Genomic DNA, 20,690 nt, shown 5'->3' with positions numbered 1-20,690 from the left:
ATGAAATGTTTCCATAACACATTCAATTATTCTGCTGCAGGCTTAACACCACAGGGTCACATGATGATTCAGAGCCTGTATTAGTAAATTATGTTTTATATGGATGGATGATGGATTGATTTAGATATTATTGTCTTGACAACAGCTGTTCCCAACTTTCAATCTCAAAATTCTAAACCAACGTGGATGAGAAGTCTTTTCCGAAGAGTTAAAATGGAAATTTAAACATCTACAATTTAAAATTCTAACTGTATTAATGACAGCTAAGCAAACTCAGGAAGATGCTGTGATTGAAATCGAAAGCTTTTGACGAGATTGTTGTAGCAAAACAAAATGCGATGTTATAATTATGTTCTTTAATTCCTTTTTTAAATTCATTGACTGCCTAATTTGTGTTTTTCAAAATCCAGAAGCAACGATTTCCAAGGACGGATGAACCCGAGCGCATCCTGTTAAGACACCAGCGAGTAAAGCCGAGGTGCTCAAAGCATCACACTGTCTGGCAGCTGGGGAGCCGCTCCCGACACACGGAGGTATATGTTCTGTCAAAGCCACGCGTGGCGCTTCAGAGCCCTGGAGAGACAAACCCAACTGTCCTTGCAGCGGGCCGCGCGCGCACGTGTGCTCGGACACACGAGTAGACGTGTCGCATTGTGACTCGAAGCTCGTGTAGATCAGTAAACAAACACCCTGAGAAGATAACGAACAAGCAGCTCGCTGTTTGTTCAGCCAGCTTTGTTGCTACCCGACGGGACTGAGCTGCTGTGTGTGCAAATGTGTTTAAAGGTGTAGGTGTGTGTGTGTGTGTGTGTGTGTGTGTGTGTGTGTGTGTGTGTGTAAGGCCTGCTTTAAACACCCTCTTCTAAATATCTTCCCCCCCGACCCCCTCCGCCAACCTGCGCTGCCGCAAGACCTTGTGGTGTTTGTGCAGTGTGTGTGTGTGTGTGTGTGTGTGTGTGTGTGTGTGTGTGAGAGAGAGTGCGTACTCATGCGTGACCACAAACAAATTGCTCAGGACACACAGAGTTGTGTCGAAACCATGTGACTGACGGCCCTGATAACTGCCAACACTAGTTATGTACGTCATCGCTCCAGCCCGAGACACACACACGCACACACACTCACTCATACATCCACACACACACACACTCTCGGATTGCGAGGGAGGGGGATGGTGCCAGGCTGAGTCAGAGAGAGAGAGAGAGAGAGAAAAAGAGAGAAAAGATCAAGAATGGCGAACGCAGGAAACTACATACGTGAATGCAAAACAAAAGAAGCGTGTGTGTGTGTGTGTGTGTGAGAGACGGTAACAGAGAACATGTGAGGCGCAGAAGGAGGGAGATGTGGCGAAGTGAATGGAAATAACCAGAGCCGGCGGTCTTCAGACACCCAGCAGGAATCGCTTTCTCTAGTTTACACCTGCTGCTGCCACACACACACACACACACACACGCGCAAACACACACACACACACTCACACGCACACGCACACGCACACACAGACACACACACACACACGCAGAGAGCTCGCTGGTTTGGCAAGCACAATCGGGGAGGCTGTTGTTGTTGTTTTAAAGCATCGCAGCGCGTGCATAAACTCTCATAAATATTCATGTCCATGAACCTGGCTTGCTGCTTTATTCATGCTGGGTATGAGTACAAGAGAGAGAGAGAGCAGGAGAGAGAGACGGGTGGAGGGAGGGAGGGGAGGGAAGGAGAGTAAACGAAAGAGAATGGGGAAAAGAGAGAGGGGGGGAGAGAGAGAGAGGGAGAGCAAAGTAAAAAGGCAGGGAGAAAAGCAGATGGAAACGAGGAGAGCGATAGGGAAAGAGAAAAACGAGGTAACGGAGAGTGTGATAAAAAACACAGCTGACTTATTTACACTCTGTGCTACACGTAGCAATTAGCCCATATGAACAGTGTGTGTGTGTGTGTGTTGCCACACATTCATTCACGCACACACACGCACAAGTCCCTGGTGAGGGTTACGCCAGTTCAGTGTGCAGTAATTACATCTGCCACTTAGGGGCAGCATCTACATAACCTTAACCTTAACCCTAACCCCCCCCCCCCCCCAACACACACACACACACACACACCTCAGGTGGAGTTGTAACAACAGAGCAGGTACGGCTGCTTCCGACTTTTCCTGAATAGCACTGTGACACTGATCACCTTTGTGCCGGATGTTTGGTGGATTTTAAGGCTTTACGCTTGGAATGACCCGGCGCCTCCATAGTTATGCACGGCGTGAGGGCAGGAGGCGTCTTGCCGGAGGACACTTGAATAAGATGCAGCGTCTGCAGAAAGCAGGCCAGATGAAATGATACCCCTCCCGATACCAGCGCTTTACAAGAAATCAATGATTTACTATCAGAGGGCTGTCCGGCCATTTAGTGCTTCCATGAAGTTATGGGACTCACATGAAACACATTTCAAAAAGAAGAATGTTTTAAATGAAAAAGAGAGGTTGAAATTAGCACTGGACGGTAATTTCCTGTATAATCTCAATTTTCAGGCCAGTGCATATTTGCATAACAGGGTACTGTCGGAGCTAGGTGTGAGTGCATTGAGAGGAGCCTCTGTACCCTTCTCATGCAGAAGTGTCTAAAAACTTGCATTCTCTCTACTGGCCATCAGGGGGCGACTCCTCCGGTTGTAAAAAGAAGTCAAATCGTATAGAAGTAGTATACAATGACTCTACTTCGCGCTTGATTTATTCCCTCAGTAAACATGAGTTTATGGTCTAGTTTCAAGTCTTCTTCAATAAAGCATGATGTTCATTTCGTAAATTATGTTTCATTTAGAGTCAAACAGACCATAAATAGGAGCATCATTTAGGGCGGTGCTACTGTGATTGACAGGCTGCTGCCGCTACCAGAGCCGTATACAGCGTTTCTACGTCACTCTTCTGTTTGCTAAAGATAATAATTCATGTTTACTATTCCTTCTCGGCATAGTGCAGGTTGGTTTATGCCATTTTACCAGTTACATTTCGTCTTCTTGCCTTTTCAAAGCAGAGAGTTTGCTTGTGCGAAGAAAGAGAGATCCGGACAATATATCAAACCCCCCCCCCCCCCCGGGTAGTTCCTCTCCTGAGTGAAAGCAAAGGGAAAAGAGGAGGAAGACCCGGGCTGCAGCCCAACTGTCTGAGCCTGGTGATGAAAACCCAACACACCGAGTTCATTTTTTTTTCCAGACTTCGGAGAGTTTCCTCCAGAGCCACAGAAGACTTACAACTGTTTGGACCGTCTGAGTACTCACCACGCCTAAAATACGCTGCCAGTATACTCTGTTAGAACTGCTTCTCGGATGGTCAGACACCTGGACGACGTCGGATTAATGGATTAATAAACTGACAATCCAACGTCCGTACCCACTCGACCTAGTGACTGGCCAGCTTTCATGTGAACAACTGGTTGCCACTCGTGAATGCTTTCCAGGAGAGACTGGAAGCCTCTCGTGTCTAAAGAACTGGTTCTGTTTGGAGCATAACGCAACACTCGTGTGTAAAACCCATAGACGGTGTACAGGAAGTGGACGTCACCCGTTGGTTTGTGGTCTGCCGTTATGAAGCCTCGAGTTTGTCGCTTTCGCTGTCACCATCCTGGATTACGGCCGTAAAAGTGACCATATTTGGAATGCGGCGAAGTGAAGTAAAAGTTTCTGGTAGCGGCAGGGACCTGTCAATCACAGTAAGCCCGCCCTAAATCATACCCTGTTTTATGGTCTATTTAACTCTAAATGGACCATCATTTACCAAATGAACATCACGCTGTATTGAAGAAGACTTGAAACTAGAGAAACTCATGTTTACTGAGGGAATAAATCAAGAGAGAAGTAGTAATTTTATACTAGACTTCGATATGATTTGACTTCTTTTGGCAACCAGAAGAGGCGCCCCCTGCTGGTCAGTAGAGGGAATGCATGTTTTAATACACTGCCGCATTGGCTTCACCCTTCTGGTAAAAATTGCACGTGATCTCTCCTCTATTTCTATTTCCCCACTGCCCATGTCCTGTTTTCCCAATCTGCCTTCTCTCGATATTAATATTTCTCACAGGTAGCTTTCCCTGTCCCCTTTCCCTTTCAGTAAGGTCAGGAGCAGAACGGCGAGGCACCGCAGCTCCCAAATTTAACACACACGCATACGCGCACACACCCACATTTAAATAGACATGCATGCACGCACGCGCACACACACACACACACACACTTGCACACACACACTCAGGGTGAAACGCGGAGGTGTCACAAGGTCAAATTGCTCCCCGCTGTTTGACACCTACCCAGCGGGAACACAAAAGATAATCCTGCACACACTCTAATCCTCACGCTCCGTGTGTGTGCACGTGTGTGTGCACGTGGGGCGTGTGAGTGTGTTTGTGTCCGTGTTTGTGTGTGCGTGGAGGAATGCGATGGCCGGACAGGCCATTACCTTTCGTCTCTCTCTCTCTGGGTTGAAGGTTCCCAACCATGACCGCATCTGTGCAGAAAAGACACAACATGGAAAGAAAAGGTCAGGGCAGTTACGTTGGGGGAGAAAAAAGAAAGCAGGGTAGAGGTCTGATCATTTAAATCAGTTGTTTTTCCTAGAGAGGCCTGACGCTTGGAGGTGACAAGCTGGAACAAATAACACATTGGCTATCGCACCAAAAATCCTTCCACCTTCCCCGCCATCCCCCGCCTAATTCACAGCACAGTGCGACGCTTTGAGGCAGAGGGGAGCGCTTAAGACAGCTCCCGGCATCTCACAAAAACAGGGAAGTGATCAGCTTCGGCGCACACAATGTGACATGAGGAAGAAGAAGAAGAAAAAGGCAAAGGGTGTAGAGAAAGGGGAGACGTTCTTTTTTTTTTTTTTTTTTTAATAAGTATTAAAGAAAAAGGAAAAAGTGGAGCAAACATGGCAGATCTGAGATCTCCAGAGAGAACGTGGGAATACTTTCCGCTCTTCCTCCGTCTCCTCTCTCGGGGGAATGCAGGGAAAATGTCAACAGACGCACGCAGGGAAAAGCGCACACACTCACATGCGCTCCACACACACACACACACACACACACACACACACACACACACACACACACACACACACAAGACTGGGATCTGTAATGGTGGGATAGTGGCTTGGGGGGGGGGAGCGTAGGAAACCAGAAGGTTTATGTTACCCAAGACATCACAGACAAATCTCTGGAGGCCCAGTGTGAGCGTTCACACGCGCGGCACAAAGAGGCTGCGTGAACGATGTGCACTAACAGCTCCTCTGTTCTGCGATTTATTAACTGGATGTTGCCATGGTTTCTCCACGCTGACGTGATTGTCATTGTAAATCTGTGTGTGATGCAGCGGAAGAGCAAAAAAGATTTTTTTTTTTTTTAAAGAAGAAATTTGGTCATTAGACTGAACTTGTTCCAGAGCACCACTATCCAGCAGACATCTTTGATTGAATATGAATATTGATGTGAAGTGGAAGCCCCCGAGGCTTCGTCCAGGTCTCCGGTGTGCGTACCCGGCTTTGGTTCCAATCTCTGCCGCCGAGAGTCGAGCAACTCGGACGGTTTGCTGGCTAAGTGTCGAGGCGTGAGGCTTAAGAGGGGAAGGAGTGGGCGTGTACAAATCACATTCCATAAAACAAACTCCAAGCTCCCGGACCTCTCTGTCTGGCCTGATAATGACTCATTAGCTTTCAAATCCCTCTAGTTAGTGAGAGCTCGCACAGTCACTCGGAGTGTGTCCGTGTTTTTCTAAATAATCCTGTTGTAACTTGGTCTTGGTAAACTAATGAGCTCCGGAGTCGTCGTCCCCCCCCCCCCCCCCCGTCCCCCCCAACCCCTCCAACGTCTGTCTCTGGAAAGCGGAGGAACTTCTCCGTCCAGCTCAACATCCCACCTCTCTTCGCTCAGCCTCCTCGTCTTTATCCCCTTTCCCCCGATGCGTCGCCACCTACCCTGCTTTCAAAGCTTTTGAAATGCTTTCAAGTGAGACAGCCTGCAGCTGAAAAGAGATAAGGCTTGAGCTCTTCATAAATATGATAGAGAAAGCAAAACGGCAGAGTGTGTGTGTGGGGGGTGGAGGGGTAGAGGTGGAAAGGAAAAGATGGGGGAATAGAGACAGAGACACGGAAAGAGAGACGGATGGAGGTGGAAAGGAAGAGAGAGGGAAAAGAAGAAAAGGTACAAAGAGAGACAGGAGGTTGAGGGAGAGACGGCAGAATACTGTGAGCTGAATGAGTTATGATATGCAGGTTGCAAACCAGCTACGTTCAAATTCATTCTCTTCATCGTATTGGTGATGAAGAGAAGAGAGGTCTCTTCCCCTTGCGTTCAGCCGCCTGCCGTCTGTCTCTCCGAAGTCGTCCGTCTGCAGCACCGGTTATCTTTGAATCTGGCTCAGCGTCCCACCGCTCTCGCTATGTCGCCCCAAACAAAGAACGGCAACACTCACGTCGACTATTCACCGTGAGCCCGATGTGGCTTTAATCAGACCCCCACCCCCCCTTCGTTCCGGTTTTGTATTGGATGAATAACATCGGAATCGTGGCAAAGATGTTGTCGTCCGCCACCACCTTTCTTTCCGCTGGCGGCACAGCCACGCGGTGTCGTCAGGTCGGGGGAATGTGAGCTATGTGAACTGTGTGGAATGCTGCCCCGGGGCTTCTGCTGCACCCTCACAATGGAAAAATAAATAAATAAATCACACAGAGAGCTCGGAGCCAACATGAAGAGGAGATCGACCAAGTGGTAAACCAATTAAGCGACCGATTACCTACACAAACGGACTGTTCTGAGAAGCTGGAAGGAGGGAGTGATGGACGTTTCTCAAAGCAAATACGCATATGGCGCTTTCTGCACACAGACAGCTACGTGACCGGAATAATTACTAACGAGTTCAAGTTCATCACAGCTTGCAGAATTGTTGCAAAATTGTGAACAAATACTGAGAGGCCATGTCTTCAGATACCCTCTATTATTAATGAAATTACACACACACAAAAGGGGAAATCCTCACATTTGGAGAGCTGGATCAAGTGAATGGTGGATATTTTTGATTGATAAATCCCATTAAGTATAGCAAATGTAGCTCCTCTCATTAGCAAGAAAACAGAAAATTCCACACACAACATTTGTTTGGGTGATTTGAATAATCAGTAGCTTTAAAGAAGAAGTTTGATTATTATTATTATTATTATGCCTTGGCATTCCAACTAGCTGCCAGGGCATTCGACTGTACTCACCAGGTTAATTGAGATCTGTAACTTCGTTAAAACGGAACAATCTTCAAACTCGAGACAGGATTTAAACGAACCCCCAGGTTAGCGAAACAACACCGACAAGTTCAACCAGGACCTCCTTGTGTGCTTCAGTTAACCTCCGAGTCAAGTAGCTCAAGTAGTCCGTCTTCCAAGATTCAACCTTAAAATTATCATTGATTATCAAAGCACCGTTGGTTGTGCGTCCATGCATATAACAAATGTAATTAAATAAATGATTGAAAATACAACATTCTGAACTCCTGGATTCACTCCTAACCATGAAATGATACATCACCAACAAGCTTTTTCTCGACTCTCCTGTCTTTTTGTGAGACTTCAGCTTTCACTAACGTCACTTTTGGAAAAGGTCACACTGCACTTGGATTCAGCTGAACTGCAGGTGTTTCGGGCGGCGGGCGCTTTCACGCGTGTCGAGCACTCACCCTCGCGTTGGCCACGCAGATTATCCTGGCGTAGCAGCAGATCATCAAGAAGATGAGGCTGAACAGAGGCACGTACCATCTGCAAAAAAAACACAAACACGAGCAGGTTGTAAGAAAACTACAAAAGAGCAGTTTGCTACCTTTTTGTTGCTCTCTGGCATCCACTGGAGGTTTAGAGAGCGTTCTTTGGGCCAAAAGAAAATGTCACATGAATACACACGGAGAGCGTCATTCATCCTAATGGAATTCATAGGACATAATACCATACCAGTGTTGAGATAGTAGGGCTGTCTAAAGTGATTAGAGAGAAACTCATCTAATAAGGTTCCCTCTGCAATCTGAGAAGGCCATTGTTGTTAAGATATTATTTGGTGTCTTTGTTTCGCTTTATTTCATCATGATTCAGCCTCTAAACATGAAACATTCGTCATCCATGTCCTCCCTAAAACGCACATGTTTAATAATGTTAAGGTGTATAAGACTGTGTGTATGGTTCTGAACAGCTGATGCACAGAGGACGCACAGTTTTGCACATAAACCAGCAACATAGCATGAGCAGGCCTGAGTCAGCGCCTCTGGACCGTGCTGCACAGAGAGTGTCCGCGTGCAGAGAGAAAGGCAGGCAAAGAACGAAAGATAATGCAAAGTCACTGCAACCGGAAATGCACGGCATTCCTATGGGATGAAGGTTTTTGACAATCAAGGAAGGCGCGGGGGAGAGAACAACATGTCAGGTATTTCTGAGCGGATAAGAGAAAGAGAGAGAGGCGAACAGGAGGGGGGGAGGGTTGATGGATATGCTGGAATGGCAGCCTTGTATTATGCAACCTCTCGGGAGGTGATGTAAGCTCAGAGGAGTTTCAGCCTCTCCCTCTAATCATGAAACAGCCCTTTGTCTGGCTTTGATAGACAGGCTCCTGGCCACCGCGTCCCTCCGCTCAGCCTCAGTCTCACTCTGAGCGGTCAAGGCCGCTCTGTGCGACCCCCCCCCCGAGCAACTGGCACAAATGCGCCCTTCGCGACGCACATGTTGGGCCGCGGAGAAGAGAAAAATTGAGAGTAACCATCAGAGGCCCAACAGCTGACAGTCAAAACAGAGACTGAACATGTCTCTGACCCATAAATACGTGGGGTTTCAACGGAAAATGGACTGGGAATAACGCTGTGCCTTGAAAGTCCTTGACATGTGTGCTAAAACTGTAAGTTTGAGCACCATCGAAAAAGGCACATTTTAGTTCCATGGCCTAATTTCACTTCGTCCACGCTTGTCGTCAAAGCCTGCGGGGTCGGAAAAAAACCCTCACCGAGCATTATGGAATTCAACTTTTTATTGGCAGTGGAATCCGAGATGGTAGCCGTTTGTTTCACGGCGGGAAGGGGGGGTGGGGGGGGCTGCTTTACACATCCATGTTCCTTCACGCCTTGGAGGGAGCATCAATATGCAAAGAACACCCTCTTTGAACGTGTGCGTGTGCGCTTGTGTATGTGCGCGTACACGCAGGTTCAATAATGGCGTAGGACATTGATGAAAGCGTTTTCGGGGGGAGGGGGGGGGGGACTCGCGCAAGCGTCACCTCGGTGTGATTTAATAACCCGCGCTCCGGCATAAACAGCGTCCAATTACGCCAGCGCGTGTCCCGTTAATGATGGAGAGACGAGGTGGAGAGGGGGAGGGGGCGGGTGGGTTGGCGGAGAGGGAAAAGGAGGGGGTGGCCTTTTTAACGATAGCGTGGGGGGGAGGGGGGCTGCGAGGAGCGGAGAATGACGGTCGGCAGCTACAAAGTGCTCTAATTAGCATGATAATGATCTGCCATTAGAGTCCGCTGTGCTCTACAGCTGAGCACTACCCGAGAGAGAGAGAGAGGGAAAGAATAGACGGAGAGAGAAGAGAGAGAGAGAGAGAGAGATAGGGGAAGAATAGATGGAGAGAGAAGAGAGAGAGAGAGAGAGGAAGAATAGACGGAGAGAGAAGAGAGAGAGAGATATAGGGGAAGAATAGACGGAGAGAGAAGAGAGAGAGAGATAGGGGAAGAATAGACGGAGAGAGAAGAGAGAGAGAGAGAGAGGAAGAATAGACGGAGAGAGAAGAGAGAGAGAGATAGGGGAAGAATAGACTGAGAGAGAAGAGAGAGAGAGAGGAAGAATAGACGGAGAGAGAAGAGAGAGAGAGAGAGAGGAAGAATATACGGAGAGAGAAGAGAAAGAGAGAGAGCGAGAGAGAGAGAGCGAGAGGGGAAGAATAGACGGAGAGAGAAGAGAGAGAGAGGGGAAGAATAGACGGAGAGAGAAGAGAGAGAGAGAGAGAGAGGGAGCGTAAGGGAGAGAATAGAGAGAGAGAGAGAACAGAAGCGAGAAGGAGAGACTAGAAAGAGAGAGCAGGAGGGAGAGTAGAGAAAGAGAAGAGAGCGAGCCGGATGTGGGGGAGAGAATAGAGAGAGAGAGAAGAGAGAAAGCAGGAGCGAGAGGGAGAGAATAGAGAGAGAGCGGGAGGGATGGAGAGAATAGAGAGAGAGAGAGAGAGAGAGCAGGAGCAAGAGAGAATAGAGAGAGGGAAATAAAGGCAGAGAAAGAGAGAGAAGATGCGGGGTGGGCATGGGGATGATAAAAGACAAGAAAGGGGGCTGGATGACGGCAGATTGTGGGTCAGGAGGACCAGGAAGGGCAGAAATAAGAAGGAGGCATGGGGTGATTAAAAGACAGGGAAAGGGATGAGGTCATACTCCTGTGACAGGAATAGCAGAAAGAAGCTGCAGCCGATGGATCGACCAGGTGAAGGATGGACAGACAACCCGGTAAACGCAGAGGGGATTGTGAGAGGACAACAGTGAGCTTTGAGCAAGAGTGGAGCCTGGAAGTGGCAGAGAGAAAAGACCGTCGCCGGCGCGCCGAGATTCGATCTCTCGGCCCCGGCGCGGCCCTCCTTCCAGCACCACTCTGAAGTGAAGAATGAGGCCGGGATGAAAGAAGCCTTAATTGAAGTGCTCGGTAGGAGATGGGAGAGCAATGCAGGGACCCGTCTGTGTGGGTTAGCGATCAACTTTGACAAAGCAAGAGCCTACTGCTCAGTGACGGATCAAGATCTACCTGTTCAACCACTCAGACAGGGACAGGACAACCCTGGAGACACAAAGACCGGCAGCAGGGTGTGCACACCAGATGCACCGACGTCAAAGTTAAAAAGGGAACGAGACTAAGGCTACATCCACACTAATACGTTTCCATTTAAAACAAAAAACATCTGCGTCCACACCAAACAGTGTAAACAGGAAGTAGATTGGTTGCTTACTCTTTAATAATAAAAAGGTAGTGCTTGATACTTAAGATCTTTCTCTATAATTTTCCTTGATACACTAAAACAGATTCATCTTTCGTTAGTGACGAGGCTGCAGGTCTTTCTATCTCTCTCAAATCAAGGTTTACTAGATTATGGGTCAATAGATTCGTCAACACGCGGATCCCTCTTGTTTCGTTGTTGTCTGTCTCCCCATCGTGGCTCTGCTTTTGTTTGTTTACAGTTTCTTTGTGAACTTCACAACAGATGACAGGTTTGTGACTTCAAACGTCCGGTCCGTAGGCCTGATAACGCCGCTGGGTGCGCCGCTCGCTCCAATAACAGCTTACTTTCTCTGCACGTCGGCAGTAGTAGAATCATAAACTGGGGACAGCTGCTAGTCCAGACAACCAGGTCAGCGATGCCTGTAATCCTTTATCCATGGTGAACTAACCTCAGGTCGATTGGTAATCAACTTGTTAAGGTTGTTTGTTTGTTGTTTGTTTGCCGTGACGAATCAGGGAAGGACACGTCGTGACCCGATCAGGTAGCGAACCCGGGTGTCTACGTCCGCCCGTCCACACGACGAGTCAACCCTGGAGTTTTCAAACTAACCGGTAGCCATTTTAAACCCTTACGTTGTTTTGGGGTAGTGTGGACGCTAGGTGTTAGCGTAGCTAAAGAAATGTGTTTTGAAATGAAAACATAATCGTGTGGATGCTAGCAGGTCTGAGAGCCTATACTTTTGAGGTAAATGCTACCTTCAAATCGCTCACAATGACAATGCTAATGTAAGGATGTTTAGCTGGTAATAATGTTTACAATGTTTGGTGAGTTACCATGTTGATATTTTCTAATAAGCACTAAACAAATTAAGTTCAGCTGAGACTGATCAGGTTACCATAAGTATAGGTCAAATTATATTTTCGTCCCGATGATGGCGCTGGCTAAAAAGGTCAGGGATCCAAAGTTTATTAGAGTTCATCCTGAGGGGAACATGAATGTGTGACCCAAATGTCCTGGCAATTCATCTATTCCTTCTATACTTTGAGCTAACTAGTAAAAGGCTACAAATTCCCCAAAACATTGTTTGGCCATTGTTCTTCTTGGAACCGTGAATGTCTACGCAAACTTTTATGCAAGTCCATTTAGTAGATGTTAAGACTTCAAACCTTTGGTGGCACTAGAGAAGAAGTCAGTTAAATACCAAGTCGTTACAATTTATCCTCGTGACACCATGAATGTCCGTATTGAATGTCACGGCAATCCATCCAATAGTTGCCAAGACATGTCACAAAAAAACAGAAATGTCGAGCTCATGGAAGAGTCAGGGGGGTCACCAAAAGTCATTATGAGTCATCCTCTGGGGACCAAGATTTCATCCAAACACTGTTGAGATTTTGCAACCCGACACCAGCGTGCTTGACCGACTCTACCGTCCCTGAGCCGCCCTGCTAATTACAAGCTTTCATTTGTCATTCCCTCCGTTTCTCGGTGCCACGTCTGACCGCAGACCCGTGACACACACCGACGGGGACCTCTAAGAGCGGTGACTCAGCTAAGCTCCAGTGCTTCCAATTGCTGACTCAACCCCTGAAATTCTGCACCTCCGTCACAAAACGCTGCTTCTCGGCTTTTCGGTCTCCTTCCTCTCCCATCCCCTTTCACGCCGTCCTCCTCCAAGCACCCCCCCCCCCCCCCCCCGCCCCCGCCCCTCCTCCCCCCACATCCCCCCCGCTCTGTCCTGTCTGCGCCGCTGCCTTCTGCTGAACTCTGATGAAGACACACTGCGGGGGAGTGGGCAGAGAGACGAGGGCAATCTATTTTGCTCGCTCTCCTCTCTCTTTCTTTCTCTCTCTCTCCCCGGTCCTTGCTATGCCGCCCCTCTTTCCTTCCCCTGCTGAGTAATTCCCCGTCTCTCTAACTTGCACCCCCCGTATGTCTCCCCTTCCCGCCTTCTCCACTTCTCACCTTTAACGCTAAAACCTCTGCTCTCCTTGCGCCCTGGCCCCGGCAAGCTGTCGGCGGCGCGCAAGGTTTTTATTTCTTCTCCCTTCCTTGACGGGTGCTGCCGTGGCCTCTAATCTCTCGTCTGGTTTGATGTAATTAGAGCTAATGAAGATTCCCTGATCCTCTGAGCGACTCGTCCCCCTGGGCCACGACAGCGTGGAAAACTAGAAAGAGCCGGGGAGCAGAGGAGCACTGATAAAAGAGACACAGGCTCGTTCTAGCGGCAGCTGATAGCTATGTGTTGTTCTGCATGTGTGTGTGTGCGTGTGTGTGGAGTCGAGGGTGCGCTGTGTGGTGTGTGCTGTGTGTGTGTGTGTGTGTGTGTGTGTGTGTGTGTGCTTATTTGTTTAGAAAGATTGATTCCCTGCTGATGCTGCGAGCAGCAACGCGATTACCTTGGCTCATGGCAAAGTGTTGTTGTGTGCGTTTGTGCGTGTGTGTGTGTGTGTGTGTGGCTAAGTGTCTGTGCCGGGGGATTGGCAGAGCCCTGGCAGACTTAGGGCCAGTTGCAGAAAGCAGTAGACAGGCATAATCCTTCATAGCCCTCCTAAACACTTAAATACACAGTGTAGCAACTCCCCTAAATCTGACAAGGCAGAGACAGGCACATCCACATGTGCGCGCGCACACTCACATGTGCGCGCGCGCTCACACACTCACATGTGCGCGCGCGCTCACACACTCACATGTGCGCGCGCGCTCACACACACACACACACACACACACACACACACACACACACCACACACACACACACACACACAACACACACACACACACACATCTTGGCCTTACACCAAGAGGGGAAAAAACCCCAAAGGCTCCCCTGACATGCAAACCCTTCACATTTCCCCCCCCCCTCCCCCCCTCCCCCCTCCCCCCCCCCCTCTTCCAATCACCACCAGTGGGGGGATGCTTTGATGCCGGCGCTGAAAGGGTCTACTTACATCCCAAATCTCCAGGCTACGTGATCGTCTGTGATCCAGCTGGGGGAAGAGAGAGAGAGAGAGAGAGAGAGAGAGAGAGAGAGAGAGAGCGAGCGATGAGGGGGTTACAAAGGAAAGGGAGCGCGTGAGCGGAAGAGAGACTGTGTGACTGCGGAGGAGGGGGGGTGGGGGGGTTGTGCAGCTGTAGCTATTAATAAGGCGAGAGTGGAAAAGAGAGAGCCGAGCCGGAGATTAAGGGCTCTGTCCCAATTCTCATTCTGCCGCCTCCTCTCCTCTCCTCAGCCTCCCCCCCCCCCCCCCCCCCCCCCCTCCCCCCCCCCCCCCCCCCCCCCCCCCCCCACTCTCTCCTCACTCCTTTAACCACCCTCCAAACAAATGATGACGTTCCTATTCACCACCGAAGACTGGAGAGTCTGAGGCGGAGTTTTACTCTTCAAAGATGTGCTGATAATTGCCAATTTTGATCACATAGAATCTTATGCGGGAGGGAGCCTGTCTGCAGCTGGAACGAGGCCAGCCGCTGTGGCCCCTCGTGAAAGGAAAAGACATTTAACAGACAATCTGCCTTGGCTTGCCTGAAGAAAAGAAAAAAAACGATGCTGTAGCTGGACGGTCGGCCGTACTCACCACCAGGCTCCCGCGGGGCCGTAGTAACCCTTTAGCAGGGGCAAGGAGGCCATGACCAGAGGAACCCCCCACGCCATCAGATGGTACAACCTGATAAAAGACAGACATTTATTTCATCACACGCACCGAGACCAGGGGAGCTTTGCCCCTGAGAAGAAAAAATCCCCACACATGACTAAATTGATTCTTCCCTTCTTCGGTTTGTCCCTTTGTTGGCGCTCACATTGGGGTTGTTTTCTTCTTCAGGTGCGGCCCCCATGGTGACACAAACCATATTTTCCCTCACTGCAAAAAGATGATTTACAGGGGACATGTCTGCAGCAAAACCACAAACGGGATGCAGATTCTCACTCAACGGCTTCTCGCGGCCACAACATTTGAGGACAAAGCGGACTTCACTCGACTGCACGAGTTTATAAATGAAAGGGGCTGAGAGAGCTAGAGAGGCTCATACTAGCTTTTAATGAAAAAAATGCTGGGATCAGTGACGGCCTTCTAAGAAATCTCAATCTCTGAACTTGGCTCTGTGTGTGTGTGTGTGTGTGACAGATGAGGTGTGCGCTCCAGTGTCTTGGGCGCTGGTGTGGGCGTCGATACTTTATAGAGCGCACAGCGTCGCCCGGTCAATAGAGTGGAAGTCCTGCCCTGACTTGTTCCAAGTGTGGTCAATCGAGCGGTTGGCGACGGGGCTGACACACACTCAATCCCTCTCGGGCTTGGGCGGCGCGCACACACACACACACACACACACACACACACGTTCTCACTCTGATTTCACCGGGGCACGCTGTGTCTCCCCTCTCTGCCCTCATCTGATGGACAGCGGAGTGTGTGGGAGGTGGTGGAGAACGTGAGGCGGCTGGTGGTTTAAAAAGAGCAGAATAGTGGGTGGGAAAGAGACACAGGAGAGATTCAGAGAGAGAGAGAGAGAGAGAGAGAGAGAGAGAGAGGGGGGGGAGAGAGAAAGACAGAGAGAGTTTAGATCGAACACAGGAGTGTGCGTGAGAGGGAGAACAAGGAAGAACGGGGGAGAAATGGTTGAAGCGAGAGAAAAAAAAGAGCAACTGAGCGAGTAAAGGAGCAAGAGAGCGCGCGAGGGAGAGAGAGAAAAACACTGACAAAAAGAGAGAGAGAGAGAAAGAGAGAAAGAGAGAGGTGGTAGGAGGAGAGATATAAATGCTGAAATCAGTGCTGCCAGTCCGTGGCGTGACGATTGGTGCAGGGAGGGGGGCTTGTCAGGAAATCAATGTCGAGAGCTCGCAGACCCCGCACGCACACACATGCACACACGCACGCAGAGACGTGGTGCCTGCAGCACACACGCCGCACACTCGCAGCGCTTTTGAGAGGGAGATGACGAGGTCCGGGGCTGCGCGCAACATGGGCTTAATGAGGCACAGCAGGGCCGCTATGCTCTCTGTATTTCACACACCTGCACGCACGTGCACGCGCACACACACGCGCGCACACACACACGCGCGCGCACACACGCGCACACACACACTCGCACACACACTCGCACAAGCTCATATAGAAATCTCTCTCGGGGCTCAATCTCATTTCTCACCGCCTCACACCACTCCTCCTCCCTCCTTCTCCCCTCCTTCTCCCCCCCTTCCCCCCCCCCCTCCTCGCCTGAATCCGCCCTTCAAACGCACATTAACACGCGCACGCACCCGCACCCACACACTTCCCGGCCTCTCTTGCATCCACTTCAATCACTCTTAGATCATCCAGCCTCCGTTCTCCATCTCCTCTGGCGATTTGTTCATTCATAAACCATCACGCTGTGCCGTCGCTCTGTGCGTGCGTGAGGTTGGGTGAAGGGGCTGAGGGCTAGCCTAATTGTGCATGCAGAGCCCCATACCCGCCTGCCGAAACGCATGCAGCTTATCTATGCGCAGTCAATACGCGACAACCCCCCTGACGGCCCATCCTCACGTTGCTCCATAACCTATTAAGCGCAGAGCTTTTTTTTTTTCTTTCTTTCTTTTCTTTCCCTGCGTGGTCGTCCCGACGCAGAAACACAGACACTTCCTCCACCCGCCTGGTCCCTCTGGACCCATGAGATGGTGTGCAGCTGACAAGGCTCTGGAGCGAGCTGATTTTGCCCCCCCCCCCCACCACCTCACCCCACTGAGCATGCCCCCCTTTCCCTGCGCCCCATAAAGCCGTCTCCCTCTGAGTTATAACACCATTATATCGTCTGGCTTATTGCTAATCAATGCAGGGAAACTCCCATGGGTAAGGGGGGGGCACAGGGAGGGTTGCACCTCTTTTCCCCCGGGCCAACCCCCCCTCACACATGGAGGGGTGGAAGGGTGGAAGGGGTGTGCACACCATACGAGCATCTACGGGACACAACCACGGAACAATCGACTTGCAAAACTTGTTTTCTTATTTTTTCTACCGCCCACAGAGCTCATACAATTATTTTTTTTTTGTATGTGTGTTTGTCACAGAGCTCCACGCAAGAAAATATCTTGTGTGTGTGTGGTGGGAGACATACACACGCACACACACACGCACACACACAAACACACACATGCACACACACACACAAACACACACGCGCACACATGCACACACACACACACACACTGCTGCTGCTGCTGCTGCTGCTGCTGCTGAGAACGCTCATGGGAGTTTGAGCGACAGAAACGTAGAGCCGCAGAGCGTGAAGATTGGCGCGCACGCACACGCTTAACGGCTGACACTCACTCCCTTTTCAATTAGAGCTTCGGCTGGAACAGAAAGGGGAGGAGGAGGAGGAGGTGGAGGAGGAGGAGGAGGAGGAGGAGGAGGGAGGGGGCTGTCAATGCTCCGCGGGGAGACACATCCTCTGGCAGACCAAACATATGCGACAGGCACATCCACATGTGCACACACACATACACACATACATACACACACACACACACACACAAACACAAATGGAGGGAAACGATCAAAAGACAAACGCACATTTATCGGAAGGGACACACAGAGGTGGACGTAGAGGCGAGACGCGACCCGAGGGACGGAGACGTGAAAATAATGTGTCGATTAAACGATTACGTGGCTCGGCAGAAAACCAATCGGCGACTATATTGATAATCAATTAAACATGTAAGTATTCTAGAAGCCTATCACTATCTGGCTCCATGCGGGTTCTACTTCTGGTCTCAGATTTGAAACATTGTCGAATGAAATAACAAAATAACAAAGAAACACATGGGAGAAAATAAGCAGTAATTCAACCAATCGATGAGGGGAATAATGAATAGCTGCAGCATTAAGTGCCCCACTCACAGCTCGTATCTGTTAGTGCTGATTTCCCGCACCAGGTTGAGGTACAGGTTCACTGTGATGAGGCAAACCCAGGCCAAGGCACTCCAGTCTGCAGAGACACACAGAAAAACAACAAGGTCAAATTACAACACAGCCCTCCCCCTTCCCCAACACCACCACCACCACCACCACCACAGCATGCAACTGCGTGTGCAAACGCGCACATGCGTGCGTGCATATGAGTGCGCGTGTGTGTGCGTGCTTGTGTTCCCCTTTTTGATAAATGAAGGCCCATTCCGCAATAATATGAGGGAAACCTGTGGCTTAGGGTGATGGATGAGAGGGGGGAGCTCGGAGAGAGATAATGATGAACTGTGGAAAAGCGGAGGGAGATAAGCAGGGGTGGGGGCGAGAGGGGGAGGAATGAAGAGGGAGTGTGTGTGTGTGTGTGTGTGTGTGTGTGTGTGCGTGTGAGTGAGTGGGGGGGGAGTGTGTGTGAAGGAACTGAGGAGAATAGGAGAAATGAAGAAAAGGGAGAGGAAGGCGAAGTCAGCAGAGGGGAAAAAATAAATATCTTTCGCCGAGACAAGGAAGAGAAGAGTCGAGAAAGCTTCCTTCCCCTTTTTCTTTTGTCCTCGTATTCAGGCTTTTTCCATTCCGTGTGTGTGTGTGTGTGTGTGTGCGTGTGTGTGTTGTCAGTGCGTGCATGTGTTTCTGTTGTCAGGACAGGCAATGATGGATTCTCTGAGCCAAATTCTCAGCTTACTCAAGTTTCACAAAACACCCGCCCCCCCCCCCCCCCACCACCACCACAAAAAAAAAAAACACGTACACAAACCTCACACACCTTTCACACCCAAGCGATGTTTAGGAAGAGTGCGCCAACGAAGGAGGCCGGCTGTCTATGTCATTATCACAATAAATCACTGTCTTACATAACCCGACAGCGAGCCGAGGCGCCGCTTTTTTCTTTCTTTTTTCCTATTAAGGCTCGAGCTTGGCGTCACCGACCTGTCCCGACGTCGGCCCCCTGCCACCACCTCCCTCCCTTTCAAACACATTTCATTAAAAAAAGAAAAAAAACATGTTTATGGGTCAGAGTTAAAAGCGGAGCTGTGTGCTCCGCGGCTCCCGCTGGACTCGGCGCTCGGCGACAGAACAAAGTGCCCGCTCAGCTGCTGTTTATGTGCAGCCGTTTGTCCTGAGCGCGAGGGATCCTCGTTGATAAACCGAGGTGACAAGGCACCAGCCCCCGCAGCACTAACTCACTGCCCATTACCCTCTATCCGTCTGAGAGTGTGTGTGTGTGTGTGTGTGTGTGTGTGTGTGTGCCTCTGAGGCCGATAAAAACAAGCCCGGTGGAGTGTTTGTATCAGCAGCCAGTCCTAACTAAGAATCTGTATGCTAATCCGGGCTAAAGAAGCTGGATTTCCAACAATTGCAGAGCAAAACCTGCCTCGTTGGTCCGAATCCCGAAGGAATCCTTCCCCACTATCCCCAGACTGAGAAGCTGCAGATGGGCCTAATTAACCCAAATGTCATCACAGGAGATATAGTAATGGGCTAATAACTGCACAAAGTGGTGCTCCACACTCGGGTATGGGTGTGTGGATACTAAATGTGATGTTCCAGTTCACCCAAAGCGTTAACACCCTTGACAACCGTAGTGTAAATAAAAGGTTTTTTTTTTTGGAGGACTTTGGTACAGGATGCTGAGTTGACTAAATTAATCCAATAAAACATGCATTCAAGCGCTGGCCATACCATGAGAAAGACTAGCCATAAACTCCCTGGTAAACACAACAGAGTTCATATAAACAACTGAGCCGGAGTGCCCCTCAGTGTGGGGGCACATCTTGTTCTCAAGCCAAAACAATGAAATGACATTACAAATATTTTGCCACCATGATCTGCGAGCTCCTGAGCGCATGTCTTTGTGGGCTCGTTACTCCACCTCTATTGTTCAAAAGGGAGCCAGTGCGTAGTTCATTACGTTTTGTCTTACCAAAGTAAGTTAGCCAGCAGGCCTGGAAGTCACACAGAGGTCCCTCTGGATGGGAATCCCCCTGGGGAGGAAGGATGACAGCACAGGGAAACGTTTTCACAAACGACCAAAAAAAAGAGAAAGGCCTCTGCCATGTGGGTGTTTAGTGAAACAGACTCGAGTAACTCACCATGACATATGCTACGCTGTCGAAGAAGGCGGCCACAGTCAGGCTGAGAATCATCTTCTGTGCGGTGAAAATGAGAGGAAGACGTGAAGAAAGGGGGTTCTCCAACAACAACAACAACAACAACAACATCAAAAAACCCTACACTTAATATGCCGGCGTATTAATATTCACGTGGAGAGAAAGGGCAAATTAAGAATCAAATGATCACTGATGTGGCTGGCGGCTCGGCGCGTGGCGTCCCCGGTGACTACTGAAAATATATCACGGGGTGGAAGGAGAGAGGCTCCTCAAATCCTTCTGTATGAACCGAAATTCATTCTATTTCATATGAAATAATAAACCAATAATCTGTGTGCTGCAGAATCTTCTTCGATGCTGCACGCACACGCACGCACACGCACACACACACACACACACACGCACACACACGCACACACACACAGCCCTTTATTAATTTGTCCAGCAATGACCCTGCCAAGGCTACATAGGAGTGGGAAGGGGAAGGGGAGGGGGAGTGGGAGGGGGAGGGGGAGGCGGAAAAAGCCCTAAAGAGAGAGCATTAAAGACCATTGACTGACGGATAACCTTTGTGAGGGGACGACGGTAAGGAGAGGGTTTATGTTGTGCGAGAGGAGCAGAGGAGTGGGGGAGGATGAGGAGCAGGAGGAGGTGAAGCCACTCTGTGTGACCTGGTCC

The 20,690-nt window shown here is 49.7% G+C and overlaps 1 protein-coding gene across 3 annotated transcripts in view; it reads right to left on the bottom strand.

Moving 5' to 3' along the window:
- Positions 1 to 20,690, bottom strand: part of si:dkey-100n23.5 (cyclic AMP receptor 1) — a 56,353-nt gene that overhangs the window by 30,655 nt on the left and 5,008 nt on the right. For all 3 annotated transcript variants that reach the window (XR_004611772.1, XM_034561108.1, XM_034561109.1), the window contains exons 4-10: positions 19,995 to 20,051; positions 19,826 to 19,886; positions 17,842 to 17,929; positions 14,551 to 14,640; positions 13,924 to 13,962; positions 7,696 to 7,774; positions 4,439 to 4,486 (exon numbers count right to left, since the gene is read on the bottom strand). Coding sequence is in view for 2 of the 3 variants with exons in the window: in XM_034561108.1 (XP_034416999.1) it covers positions 4,439 to 4,486; positions 7,696 to 7,774; positions 13,924 to 13,962; positions 14,551 to 14,640; positions 17,842 to 17,929; positions 19,826 to 19,886; positions 19,995 to 20,051 (462 nt within the window). In the remaining variant the exon portion in view is untranslated. The remainder of the gene's footprint in view (positions 1 to 4,438; positions 4,487 to 7,695; positions 7,775 to 13,923; positions 13,963 to 14,550; positions 14,641 to 17,841; positions 17,930 to 19,825; positions 19,887 to 19,994; positions 20,052 to 20,690) is intronic.

The sequence above is a fragment of the Cyclopterus lumpus genome, chromosome 21 (assembly GCF_009769545.1).
Source record: "Cyclopterus lumpus isolate fCycLum1 chromosome 21, fCycLum1.pri, whole genome shotgun sequence".
Lineage (NCBI taxonomy): Eukaryota > Metazoa > Chordata > Actinopteri > Perciformes > Cyclopteridae > Cyclopterus > Cyclopterus lumpus.
The sequence above is the reverse complement of the archived record's forward strand: the minus strand, read 5'-3'. Positions and strand labels throughout refer to the sequence as shown.